The 13,606-nt window shown below is 39.7% G+C and overlaps 1 protein-coding gene across 1 annotated transcript in view; it reads left to right on the top strand.

Moving 5' to 3' along the window:
- The window catches only part of thada (THADA armadillo repeat containing), a 72,061-nt gene that overhangs the window by 50,864 nt on the left and 7,591 nt on the right, over positions 1-13,606 (top strand). Inside the window, exons 30-33 of the mRNA XM_079472320.1 lie at positions 715-827; positions 3,114-3,196; positions 8,863-9,257; positions 10,704-10,828. Coding sequence (XP_079328446.1) covers positions 715-827; positions 3,114-3,196; positions 8,863-9,257; positions 10,704-10,828 — 716 coding nt within the window. The remainder of the gene's footprint in view (positions 1-714; positions 828-3,113; positions 3,197-8,862; positions 9,258-10,703; positions 10,829-13,606) is intronic.

The following is a 13,606-nucleotide window of genomic DNA, read 5'->3' as shown; positions in this document are numbered from 1 at the left end:
TGTCTGATCTCTCTGATTTCTTAATTTTATCGCTCTGAATTTTTGTCCGATCTCAATGATTTCTTTGTATGATCTCTCTGATTGTCTGATCTCTTTAAATTTTGTTAATGATCTCTACTATTTCTCTGTCTGATCTCTATGATTTCTCTGCCTGATCTCTCTGATTTCTCAGTCTGATCTCTCTGAATACCTTTTTCTGATCTCTATGATTTCTCTTTCAGATCTCTTAAAATATTTTTCTAATCTCTATGATTTCTCTGTCTGATCTCTATGATTTTTTTGTCTGATCTCTATGATTTATCTGTCTGATCGCTATGATTTATTTGTCTGATCTCTATGATTTATTTGTCTGATCTCTTTGATTTCTTTGTCTGATCTCTTTACATTTTTGTTTGATCTCTATGATTTCTTTGTCTGATCTCTTTGATTTCTTTGTCTGATCTCTTTACATTTTTGTTTGATCTCTATGATTTCTCTGCCTGATCTCTTACATTTTTGTCTGATCTCCATGATTCCTCTGCCTGATCTCTTACATTTTTGGTCTGATCTCTATCTGATTTCTCTCTCTGTCTAATCTTTGTAGGCAAGTTTTCATTACTGGTTCTTTTGTCATCCCTATTCTTTTTCTATCTGATCTCTCTCTATGATTTGTTTGCTCACTGTTATTTGTAGGATTTCTTTTTCACATTGTAAAAAGTGTCGTCTCCTCCACAGGTGCTGTCTCTCATTCGTTCCTACCTGACGGACACGCACAGACCCCTGTCAGGAAACCCGCAGGACTGTGACATCTCCCATGTCCTGTTTCCACGTCTGTGGCTCGCCACAAGGTGGGTGCTTTTAGTCTCATACACGAACCCCTTCCTTCATTTTTTTACAGCAAATGTGGTCACACGATTCAAGCTAACCTGCTTTCACACATTAATATGCCTGCTCTTCTCTACTGAAGGATCATATCCACAACACATCCATGAATCACTCATCTGTGTAAAGCAAGTTCTCTGTGTTTTTCTCTCCGCTCGGTGACCCAGCACACGGACAGCAGCACTGCAGGGAACTTCACATGGCCACATGCCCTTTGACCGCTGTCACTCATCCATACTGATGCTTTATGACAAACACATTTCAGAGAGAGAGAGTGAGAGATGGGAACATTTTGAAAAGTTTAGAAAATGGCTGCTTAAACGACACCTATTACACTATGTAAATATTCAGTGTTGTTTTAGACTCTTTCATCACCTTGTTTGTGTAATGTTATGTGCAGTGTATCATGGGAAACGGTATTAGTGCATAGTGTGCTGTGGTTATATACCACACAAAATGCAGAGAACTGGATCATCCACTGTGCATAGTATAGCCTACATATTGCACTCCTAGTATAAGTATACCATTTCCAGACATACACCTGGTGTAGAAAAGTTTATGTAAATAGGGCAGAGAAATGAAAGAATAAGTGTAGATGAAGGATAAAGAGGAAAAGAAAGAAAAATTACTTATTTACAGACTGATGAACCTCAATAAACCAAACCACAAACAACATGTGAGGCCGGTTGTTTGACATGGCTTCTGTGTCTACCAGTAATTCTCAGCGTGGTAATTCCTTGAATTCTGAACAACGTTGTGCCATTCAAAAGAGACAAAAAGATGTAGCCAGACATTCAGAGACACAGAGAGAGAGAGAGAGAATGTTATTAATATCTCTCTGACGTCAGCCCTGAACACTGGCCCTCTTGTTCTCACCCGTGCCCACGAGCGTTTGCTGTGCTGTGGTCACACACACACAACAGATTACTCTTCCATATATTCACCCGTTTCTATAAACACACACACACACACGCCCGCAAATGTTGCTCGGGCGATTGGTCTCAGATACAGTACCCTTCCCAGGGGGCAGCACATGTGGTGACCACCAGATTCCCCATTCAGTTTGGGCCTGCTAACATGTGTACTGCTTCCTGGAAAAGTTTCAGATGTGATAATAGTGTGTTTAGGTACATTTGTGCGGATTAGAATGGACACAGTGGGAAGTTAGTTTTGTGTGTTTTCACTTCCACGTGTTTTGGAACAAAATGAACAGAAAGGGATTGACATTAGAAGTCCAATTGATGTATTTTCTCCTCTGTGTGCTCCCACAGAGAATGATGGGAAACAAGCTGAATGCTGTCTTATAAGAAGACTAAATGAGATATTTTCTGGCAAGGTTTAATGTTGTACATGCAGCAGAACAAGCATTTGGTGTGCGCTACATCGATTTTGACATTCACAATTACAACACTGTTATAAATACCTGTTAGTTTCCGTCATGAATCTTTTGACACACTCCCGGGTCAGAAAAGTGGTTTTGTGTCCATATAATGGAAGTCAATGAGGTTCAATGTAATTCGGTTATCAACATTCTTCAAACTTCAATCTTCTTTTGTGTGGTTTGCAGAAGAAAGAAAATCATACAGGGTTTGAATGACATAACGATACATTAATTATGAAAGAATAAAACATTTTGGTGTGAATTATCACTTTAAGTAAGATTTTTACCCTGGAAATGCTTTGCTTCGGTGTGAGCTAGAAGCCCCGGATTGGATTTTGGATTCAATTTATTGTCATTACACACATACAAGTACAGTGCAACGAAATGTTACTCGGTGAATTACTCACTCTCTAGTTGTTCCAAATCTTTATACATTTCTTTGTTTGTTTGAACGCACAGAAAGATATTTGGACGAATGCTTGTTGCCAAACAGTTCTTAGCCACTATTGACTACTATAGTAGGAAAAATGACAATAGTAGTCAAAAGTGCTCCAGAATTTTTTGCTTTCATACATTCTTCCAAATGTCTTCTTTTCAAATGTCTTCCTACTATGGTAGTCAATGGTGGCCAACCGCAGTTTGGTTACAACCATTCCTCCAAATATCTTTCTCTCTGTTCATCAGAACAAAGGCATTTATACAATTTTGGAACAACTTGAGGATGAACTGTCCCTTTAAGTGTCCAAATTCTTTGTATGGCCACTTCACAAGTAATGAGATTTAGATGTAAAGTGGATTGAATGACATTTGAGTAAATACAACGAAACACTGTCAAATAATAGTTCTCTCTCTTTCGCACACAAACACGCAGAAGGAACCCATGTCTGGTGACACGTGGTGCTTTTTTAGACCTGCTGGGCTGTCTTTGTGGCTGTTTTCCTGTTTCTATATCAGGTAAGAGCTCAAACACCAGAAACACCAGTGTTATGTGCGTTTTCAAATGCAACACCCTCAGTCTAGTTTATACCCCAGAGAAATATGTTTATTTGACTGCGCTATTCTGGTTGTGGCCTTTGAATCTTTGATATAAGAGGAATGCTAAACTGTATAGATCTCTGACAGATGGTGCGATTGTGCCTGTGTGACCCAGTTGCGCTTTTGCGGCCTCCATGTGTCGCACACATGTGGGCATAGTGGCAGTGTTTATCGCTGTAAAACAAGCATACTCTTACAGTCCCACCTTCCTGCCTTCACTTACATAACAAACGGTGGGCAGGCATCAACATACACACACACGCGTGCTGTAGAGAGATTTATTTATATACCCTGCCCTGTAGTCGCAGTCTTAACACTCTCATCTACCTTTCCTTTTATTTCGGTTGACATCAGTTTCACTTTGTGTTTGTTTATTGCACACTCTGTCTGGCCTGTTTTCCTCTTCCACTAAAATGAATAGTTCACCTAATATAAATTGTCATTATTTAGTCAGTATTGTGTGTGTGACTGACTTTGACTTTGTGTATAGACCCCTTTACTCAGTTAGTAAAGCTATTGTTAATTTTAAGTATATCGTTGTTGTCGTTCTGAAACCTTGGCTGTTTTTCAGGAAATAGAAAAAAAAGTTGCCGTCTAAGTTGACAAGCACTTATTTATCTGTTAGGTATTCACAAAACCCAGTGACAAACAAAGAGTGACGAATAATAATGATTTATGACCAAAAAAAACTAAATATGGAGATACAAGGTTTCAGATGGACAGCAGCCGTATTACATTTTTCATTGTTTGCACTTTTTGTCTACTGTTGTGTACGTGTCACCCATTCACAAATCGCCAAAAAGATCTGTAAGACTGTTATGCTGTATTCCAATTCCTCTGAAACCAATGATAGCTTACTAATCAGATCAGACAGATTTAGAGGGGTAAAACAATCTCTCTCACCGCATATTTCAAATACACGCTTGGACGCGTTCAAACCTGGCACATCACGTTCGCTTCGGTGACCCGAAAAACAAAAGCAGATTTGGTGTCGTTGACATCAAACCTGGCGTGACACTTCTCGACGTGTCACGTCGATGTACACCGATGCGGGAGTGAGATTTGGCAGAAGGCAAGATGGCAGATTATTGCTCTGTTTCTCAAACAGTTACAGTTACAAAAGACTTAGTAAAGCAAACAGGTTTCTTCTCCTTTCTCCTTTTGTGACCCACATACGGTGAAACGACAGAAGTGATGTTTAAATGTGCTATTGAAAGAAATGCACTATAATAAACATAACTATGTGTTTAGAAGTGTATAAAGACCTTACATAATGAAGCGTTATGTTTTTATTACCTTGGAATGACCTATTTCTATCTACATACACCGCAGGAAATTCATCATGTTGTTTCTCCAGTAGCCCAAAATGGACAAAATGCTCTACAGGGCGCGTTTTGTAAATACATTATCTCCTTCAGCAAAGAAGCGGAAATGTGACGACATCTTAGAAGGGGTGGAGTGAGCCGTTGGTTGCAATTCGCAACCTCACCAGTAGATGCCACTAAAATCTCTACATTACTCCTTTAAAAAACAAATATTCGACCTGTTTCTCTCTCTCGGTCACTTTCCTGTCCTCACTTTCTTTCATGACACGCTCTCTTCCCAGATGTCAATCGTCCTAATAAAGACAACTATTAAGGAAACATTTTAATCCGTCACATTTGAAGCTCAAGAGGAGGACCTGAACAATCCTCTTTTTCATTCGCCTTGGAATTATTAAGTAGGAGGTGAAATTTTCTGGGCAGTTCCTGCGTTTACACCCGTCCCCATACACTGTTCACTGGAACAGAGCGTGTGTGTGAGGCTGAGAGCTGTAAGTAGTTTGGCTCCGAGACACTAAGCAGAGTTTGTGATGGTGTTTTTACTGGAAAGGGTTTAGCCGGGCAGGGATGTGTGGCTTTACGAGCCCGCGCGGATCAAACGCCACGCCACCGAGAAGTGCTCCTCTTTCAAAACAGCACCACACAAATCCTCCCACATCCTCGCTCTCTGACGGCCTGACTCTCCATTCAAGCCCTTTCTTTGCTTCAAATTATAACGCATTCCCCACATCTTATCAGGTAAATAAACCTGCGCGCACTCACACCGGTTGGAGGTTGGCAGCGTATGAGCTCGTCCACTGTGGGAAAGCGCTTTTCATGCTCACATCTGCCGTGCACGTTCTTTAGTCGTCTGGGTCTTGTTTTTCACAGTTTGGGTAATGATGGCAGGGCATGATGTAAAATCCATGTGTGTGAATGTGCAGTGCAGCCTGGGTGTTTGTATCTGTGTGTGTGTGTTTACTACTGTATTGAGAACAGACAGCCCACTGTTTTCCTGCACCATAAACTTGAGCTGAATATATTAAAACACAGCGAGTGTGTTGTAAAGGTGTTCGGTCTGTTACACTATTTCTTTTGTGTTACTGTACGGTCCATACAACTTTGCTACGTTTTCTGAAGTACCGTAATTTGATGGCTTTCTTTGTCAAAAATGATCCACCTCTCTCAAATCTTACTTGTTCAAGTCATGAGAGTGATATTTAAATCGTTTTTTCACCTTTTACTCTATTTTCCGGTCTTGGCCAGTATAACGGCATTGACTCTTGCTATTTTATTAAGAATCTGGTTGTTAAGACTTCGAGAAAGTGTGTTTTCATTCATTTTACTACCTCCATGACTCAGTTTGGGATGGTTTGTGCGTTTTAACACTTTTTGAGGGTTTGAGTTGTCATAAAGATTCACACACCCAGAACTACAGTCTCCAAACACACACACGCTGTCTGCCACAGTGTGAAATGTCCTTCATTTCCACGATGAATCATTACTGTTCTCCTCTGTGTCTCCAGAGTACCAGCTATTTTAATAAGTGCCATAATGAAATTGCTTTATCTTACTCATGCTTAGTTGCAGTTTCAGTTTCCTCTTTTTCTCTGTATGGGACTTTCCATGTATTCAGGACCCTGTGGTGGTGGTGGTGTATTGCATGATTTTTATTACATGTGTTTGGTTATTGTTAAATAAAAAGAGGCACGTCAAATATCTAACCTTCCACATTGTTTTATGTTTTCTCAGTTCTATTTATTTTTAGTTGATACATTTATTGCCGTTTCATTTTATGTGTTTTTTTATGTTGACTGGATAAAATCAAACATTGAGGGTATTAAACTCTGTTTAGACAGGTTCCAGAAGGTGTTGCAAACATGACAAACTCTATAACATTTATTTAAATGAAAACAACTTTATTTCCTCCTGGATGGATCATGACACGGCTGAAATTTTAGCAATTTTACGTGTCTAATATATGCATGGGCAGCTTATAACACACCAAAAACACGTTTCCGTGCCATATGACCCCTTTAAGCACCTCTGTTGCCAACGATATGTGAACAAAGATATTTTAAAGGAGTGGGGCGACATAAGGGTGAGTAATGATGATTTTTTTTTTCAAACATGGGTGAACTGTCGCTTTTAGAGCCCTGTTCATGGAAAGCTGAGAGAGAAAGAGAGAGAGAGAGAGAGAAATGAGCATCATTAACCAAAGTGTGTCTCACGACTGACTAGTTCTCAACTCCCTGCCTTTGTTAATGATGTTTTTCTCTCAGTGGGTTGTTTTGTGGTAATGAGTACTTGGCGTGAGTTTAAAGTCATAAAAATGGTTAGCATCATGGCTAAAGATTCATTTCATTTCAACTTCATTTTTATTTTTCTTTCTCTCCGAGTAACTGCTTTCCTTGGTTGACTTTAGAATATGGGAAGGTTTTCAAGGAAAGTTAAAGCGAGGTCCAAATGTTTGTGCCGGTGATTGAGTGAAGGGAGAAAACATCGCATGTGGAAGAGATCCTTGTGTGATCAATTGCTTTTTAACTAGCGTGTCGTCTGTTTCTCGGGCTGACGTTTTGTTGGCCATGTCTATGTTAGGGTCGTGGTGATGAGGTATTTTCCACATACAGTTAGATGTTCTAGTTCCCTTCACCACCCTGATTTCAAACAGCCCCCCACCTCCACCCTCTTCTTATAATAACAGTCTGGTTCTGTGTGAACATGTTAACAATTAATATCATTGAAACAGGTGTTGAGCAATGGACACACACGCGACTACGCACATATACACTCGGCTAAATTGTAGCGCGGCACTTAGCGTCTGCATTAGGCCGTTGTGATCGTGGTTAGCGAGAGGTACGTGAGCTCTTTTGATGCTCGGGTGTCACTGTAACCGGGTTCTTCTCTTGGGGAATGCGGCTTGGCTCTGCCCACTGGTCCACTCCTTGTTGAATCATGTGCAGGGATGGATTGAGTTGCAGTGTGGGAGTTTGGATGGGTGCTTAGAAGTCCGTAGATGGAGGAGCGAGCTTCATTAAGAATATTGTATTCATAATAATTCAATAAGGACTGCTTAAGCTTCACCAAACTACTTTTCTTGGTGAAATTTTTAGCATGATACATGAACCATGTTGTTATATATATATATATATATATATATATATTTATACATTTATAAACAAATTGTTTATAGTTGTTTTTTACACTAGTGGCCCAAAGTTATGTCCTGGGTTTGTATTTGTACAATATTTGCTTTTAATCTCTCGTCAGGTAAACATAAAACCACTTAAATATTACTGAAATAAACTTTTTTACCATTGTAAAACAATCCTATCAATTACAATTATTTACAAATAAATGCAAACATAGAAAAAGCGTGAGAGGTAAGGAAGCATACATTGACCTCAAAGACCTATATGTTATTAATATTTGTTGATTCTCGTATGTAGTAATATTTTTGTTGTCATTTTTCTTGAACTGCATATTGTTTTTGTTAAGTTCTTAAATTAAAGTTTATATTGCAAGTACAATCATGCGTTTTTTAATAAATATTTTAATAGAATACATATTAGAGGACTGCATTGGGATTGGGACCCAACGCAAATCTAGCGGGCGGGCGGGTTTACCTTTGCCGCGAGCAGGACTAGGCAGGTAAAACAAATAATGTGTGTCCCGCGAATTATAGCCGCCCGCCAGCAAGGATGAGCCGGTAAATGAAGTTTTACTGCACAGAACAGAAGCAAGGCATTTCCAAGATTTGGACAAATTTCTCTATTGTTACTGACCAAAAATTTGAATGTGGACATTGCAATAAATGTGCAAAAGTGTTAATATACAGCGGTCAAAATCCGTTGCTGGAGCCGGCGGGATTTGTCAGAAATTCATTGTGAGCGGGATTAAAAAATCTGTCCTGTATCGGGCTCTAATACATATTTTTCATTTTAAAACTACAATTTGTTTGTAAGACTATAATATATACGGGTGGTTTCCAGGACGGTTATTATTTAAAACCAGGACTAGGCCTTAGTTAAACTAGGATAGTTAAGTCGTTTTAAAAAAACATTTTACAAAACGAAACACACTGATATATTTTTACCTGTCAAATTGTTTTCAATCCAGACACACCTAACAGATAAATTTGTCTGGGACTAGGCGTAAACCCTGTCCAGGTAACCACCTCAAAGTATATAATATAAATTAAATATAAATGATAATCAAATCTGATATCACTTGGCCACTTCTATATAATCCCATACAGTATATTCATTGTTTTGTCTCCTCTAGATTCTCAGCTAAAGAAACTACGTGAAGAAACGCTGAACATCCTCATGGTCTCTGAACTTGTGGCCCCTAAAGGGTCCAATGAGATAAACCCAGCAGTTCCTGTCACACAGTACCTGCAGAGTCTGGCACGTATATCTATCAGCATCTGTGTGGAATCCCCTCATCTGTGGCAGTGTCTGGAGTCTGACAGGATTCAGAAAGACCTCCTGATGCATCTGCTGCAGTGCCAGCACTATGAGGTTCGACTGTTTGCTCTGGAACAGCTCCTGAAGAGACTTCAGACGACACACGAAGAGTCTCAACGTGGTTGTGAGGGTCCCTTACACTTTGAGCTGTGCGTGTCCAACCTAACCTGTCTGGCCCTGCATGAGACGCATCCTGGTTGTCAAGCCAAGGTGAGGAGATATTGGCAAGACTATTCACCAAACACACAAGTTGAAAATCTTATAAAGCTCCACAAAACCTTACAAAACAATACATACAACCGTTCCATCATCCAACCCTTACTTCAGCATTATGGCTTTTCAAAACAAAACCTTGGCTTGTTACCCTAACCGGGGTGAAATGTGCTGAAGCGTTGATGGAGGAAACTTTATGGTCGTGAGATGAATGAATTTAGCTGTCTGTGTACACGCCACATGCCCTCATAGAGTGATCCCGTCTGATTGGTCGAAATAAACAACTACACGGTAATAACAACCTGTCGAACAAGAGCCGCTCACAGCCACATGTCTGAATGAAAACGGCTGAACGTCATTTAATTTCCATTCACAGACGCAATGCACCCACTTTATACTTTCAGCTCAGAGCCCTGCCGAGGAAAAAAAACTCAGCCGATTTCCTGTTTAGAAAACGGGGTCGGATTGCAATTCCTCATAAACACTCAACCAACCATCAATTACCCTCCTGTTTTGCCGTTCCTATCATTAAGCAATGTTCAAACTGACGGGAATTGGCTTCGCTGTGTGTTTGTGTGTGTCTGGGGATGCATGTTTTTATATGTGTCTGTGTATGTATTTATGTCTGTTGCAGCGTGATGCCCGAGTGTGTGTGTGTGTGTGTGTTCTTAAAAGCTGTTTTATTGGCCAACTGTTAATGTTTAAAGCGCTGCTGTTAAGCTGCTTCTGCAGCTCCAGGCTCTCGATATGGCCTGGTTTCCATGGCAAGACTGCTGTTCCGCCAAAGCATTCTGGGAAAACGTTAGGTTCATTTCCTCTGTGGGCTCAGGCGGCTACTCCGCTCCAAAGCCTAGCGTCTAAATCCATTCTAAAAATACTCATTTAAGCATTAAGACCAAATCCAAACCAATTTCACGTAAGCCTAATATACAAAAACATTGTGGATGTTTATGTGCAAGCGGTGGTGATGTAATACAAGTGTCCGAAGCATCATGAAACACACACATAAAGTGGCCTTATTTGTGGCTGTAATGACACATCTGCGCACTACAAGAATCAGAAATCGAGCAAATATGTCTGAAGAATGTCAACGGACCGCTTTGAGCTACCTGGTCCGTCACGGCAAAGGACGGAAAAGACGCAGAAGGGGGTCGGAGGAGAAAAACAAGTCTTTGGTTAACTCCCCTCGCTCTGCCGAGACGAGCGTTTGGGGGGAAACCCGAGGCCAGGGCTGAACCAGATGTGTTTTACGTGCGAGGGGATGGAGGGTGGGATGGTCATGGGGAGGGAGGAATGTTATTAACAGACGAAGAGGTGAAATGGGGGAATGGTCATGTGGACGAAAGGAGATCATTTCAAATGAAAACATGGAAAATATCCATAAAACATCCTAATCCGATTTTTTTGTTGATGTTCATCCTCTCTTGTTGTGGTTTCTCTCAGGTCTTGCAGATTCTCGCTGTACTTCCTTTGTCTTCTGTCTTGCCCTGGAGAGATGGTTTGAGTTCTCTCAGCTGTCAGGAGGCTTTAGAGCGTCTCCTCACACTGACCGAGACGTCCACACACAGGTGAATTACATTACAAACAGCTTTCGTATAAAGTAGACTCAAATCTTCTATATGATATATGAAGCCCAATCCACTTACACTTCTGACATTCTTGACGTCGATCTTAAACGTCAAAGTTTCTCTTTATCTACTCGTAGAGTAAACTAAGACTAAGCAATTTATAAAAAGAGTGTAAACGCTGTGTCTCCGTTTCAAAACATTGAAGTTTGTATGAGTGCTCCAACTTTTTGATCAACCAATAGCATGCGTTGGTTGGAACAAGCAATAGTCTGATTTATCGGCCGGAGTGATTTATTAGACCAGGGTTTCAAACTGGGGTCCGAGAACCCCCGGGGGACCATGAAGAAGAGGTGGGGTTCTCAAAAAAGTCTAGTGAAAAACTGTTCCAAAAATATTTTTAAATTAATAATAGGGTTTAAAAAAAGAGGGTAAATGGATAAATGATTAATATTTAAATACATATTTAAATGTGATTATTTCAGTATGATTAAAATAGCAAAATATAGTTGCTAATCTATTATAAATAAATACAGTTAGTAATCTTTATTCATAATTATAAATTTAATGTGATTAAATAAGAACATAAAAAGTACATCACTTCAAGAATTATTATAATACAAATAATATATATTAAAATAAGAAGATTTTCGATTTATAATCAAATTTTGTATGTACAATTCAGGGGTTTATAAAAGAAAGCTGCATTATACATTTTATGCATTTAAATTCACACTTAAGGCTTTAAAATGACAGAAAACCGCTTATTTAGACAACATTTCATCATTTTAGATTATGTCTGCTTTGCTGTTAAAAGATAACTCTCCTTACTATTAGTAATCACAACTTTGCCGTTATAAACTCAATATTTCTTTCAAGTAATTGTTTTATATTTATCATTAAAGTATGATGTCACCTAAATATTCACAATATATTTGGCACCCTAAATAATTCTCCAAAGAATGCCATTTGTTTTTAAAGCTCCATGTAGAATCGGTTAACCATCATTTGATTATTTTCACAGTTAAGTGAAACCCAGATTTAAAGGTAAAAGATTAAGCGGCGCCCTAAAACACCCCGTCGTATTTTTGGCAGCTGTGGACTTCAACAAAACTTCCCTTGTCGATGCGGCGGTTTGGGCGGCGGATCTCCCTCTGGGACACGCGCGGTACTTTAAGCGTCTAGCGCTGTTAGCGGAAAGCGTAATGGCTTTAGATGTGGTCTCTTGACTACAAAAGAAACCACACATACCTGTGGTCGCCAGCCGGCCTGCATGCATCAATCACTCTCTCATACCTACGGCAAAGCGGGAAGGAGATTGATTTACACATTAAAGGGTCGCAGCTACCTGTGCTTTCAGTCGAGCGCATACATGCGTGTACGTATACCTTTACATAGGGTTATTCCCTGTAATTTGTGGGTATGTACATGCTCGGAGGTGGTGTAAGCACTGTGCCAGCAGGTGCAGTCGGCCTGTTGTTTTTGGCTCATGGGTGCCTGTAGGGGCCCCGGTATCTGAAAAACAGACACCTTTACATCCCAGCGTGCAGTGAACACACAGGGCCTCAGTATTACATTACAAAGACTCTCTCTCCTCACTGTGCTTTTATTCTCGCACCTGAAGTTCAGTGACATGAAACACAGGAGTTTTGTGGAGTATAGTTATTTGTCCGCTGTGACATGATACGAGTCTTCGGGAGCCGTGGCCCCGTGATTGAGCATCGCCGTAAGACTTGCAGTGTTTGTGTTATTGCGTAATGCAGCTGGACACGTGCGGTGTTGTGTAACGGCACATTTGCTTGGGTGTATTTTGGTAGCCGTGTTCTGTTGAACAACACTTGTTGAAGTACACCTGTTCTGAAATCAAGTTGGAAAAACATCCTCTTCAAACTTGGCCTGGGGCCGGTTTAAGATCGCGTGTCCGAATGCTGTTTCTTTTTTCATGCCAGAGGCCTGTAATTATGACTTATGTGTTGATATATAAAACAGTTTTTATGTTTTTCTGTTCCGATGTGAAAAAAAAGCAATGTAATGATACATTATCATTTTATTGTATTTAGACTCAATAATGGTGTTTATTAACACATTATCGTGAGCAATTCCGAAGGCAGTGAATAGTTCTAGATAACACATCTAGAAGCATGATTGTATAGATTTGTATAAAATAGATGACCTTCCCGTATATCAAGATTAAAGGCCATTGCACATCGAGTCGGACATTTGCATCTGAAATTCAAAATAACGTTGTGTTAATCACATTTACTCTGCAATTTATTTATATCGGACGAAAATATCGAAGACCTTAAGAATGTGCTAATGCAAAAAAGCTAAAAGCTACATTTCTAGTTGCATATTAAAGTGTTGCTATAGACGAAAGTGACTATATTCCATTAGTTAATGGAATAAATGGCCTTTAAACAGTAACCTTAGTTTTCAGTGTGTTGACAAAATGTTTATAGGACCTCCTACTTGTAAGTCACTTTGGATAAAAGCGTCTGCCAAATGAAAACATGTAAATTAAAGGGACAGTGCACCCAAATATAAACATTGTCATTTCCTCACCCTCAAGTTGTTTCAAACCTATATAATTTGTTTGTATAATTCTGAACACGAAGAAAGATATTTGGAAGAACGTTTGTAACCATACAGTTCCTGGGCACTATTGACTACCATGGTAGGAAGGAAACTGCTTTAATAGTCAATGGTGCCTCAAAACTTTTTGGTTTACCACATTCTTCAAAAAGTCAACAGAACAATGAAAAGGAAAAGTATACAGGTTGG

Source organism: Barbatula barbatula (genome assembly GCF_947034865.1).
Source record: "Barbatula barbatula genome assembly, chromosome: 14".
Classification (NCBI taxonomy): domain Eukaryota; kingdom Metazoa; phylum Chordata; class Actinopteri; order Cypriniformes; family Nemacheilidae; genus Barbatula; species Barbatula barbatula.
The sequence above is the reverse complement of the archived record's forward strand: the minus strand, read 5'-3'. Positions and strand labels throughout refer to the sequence as shown.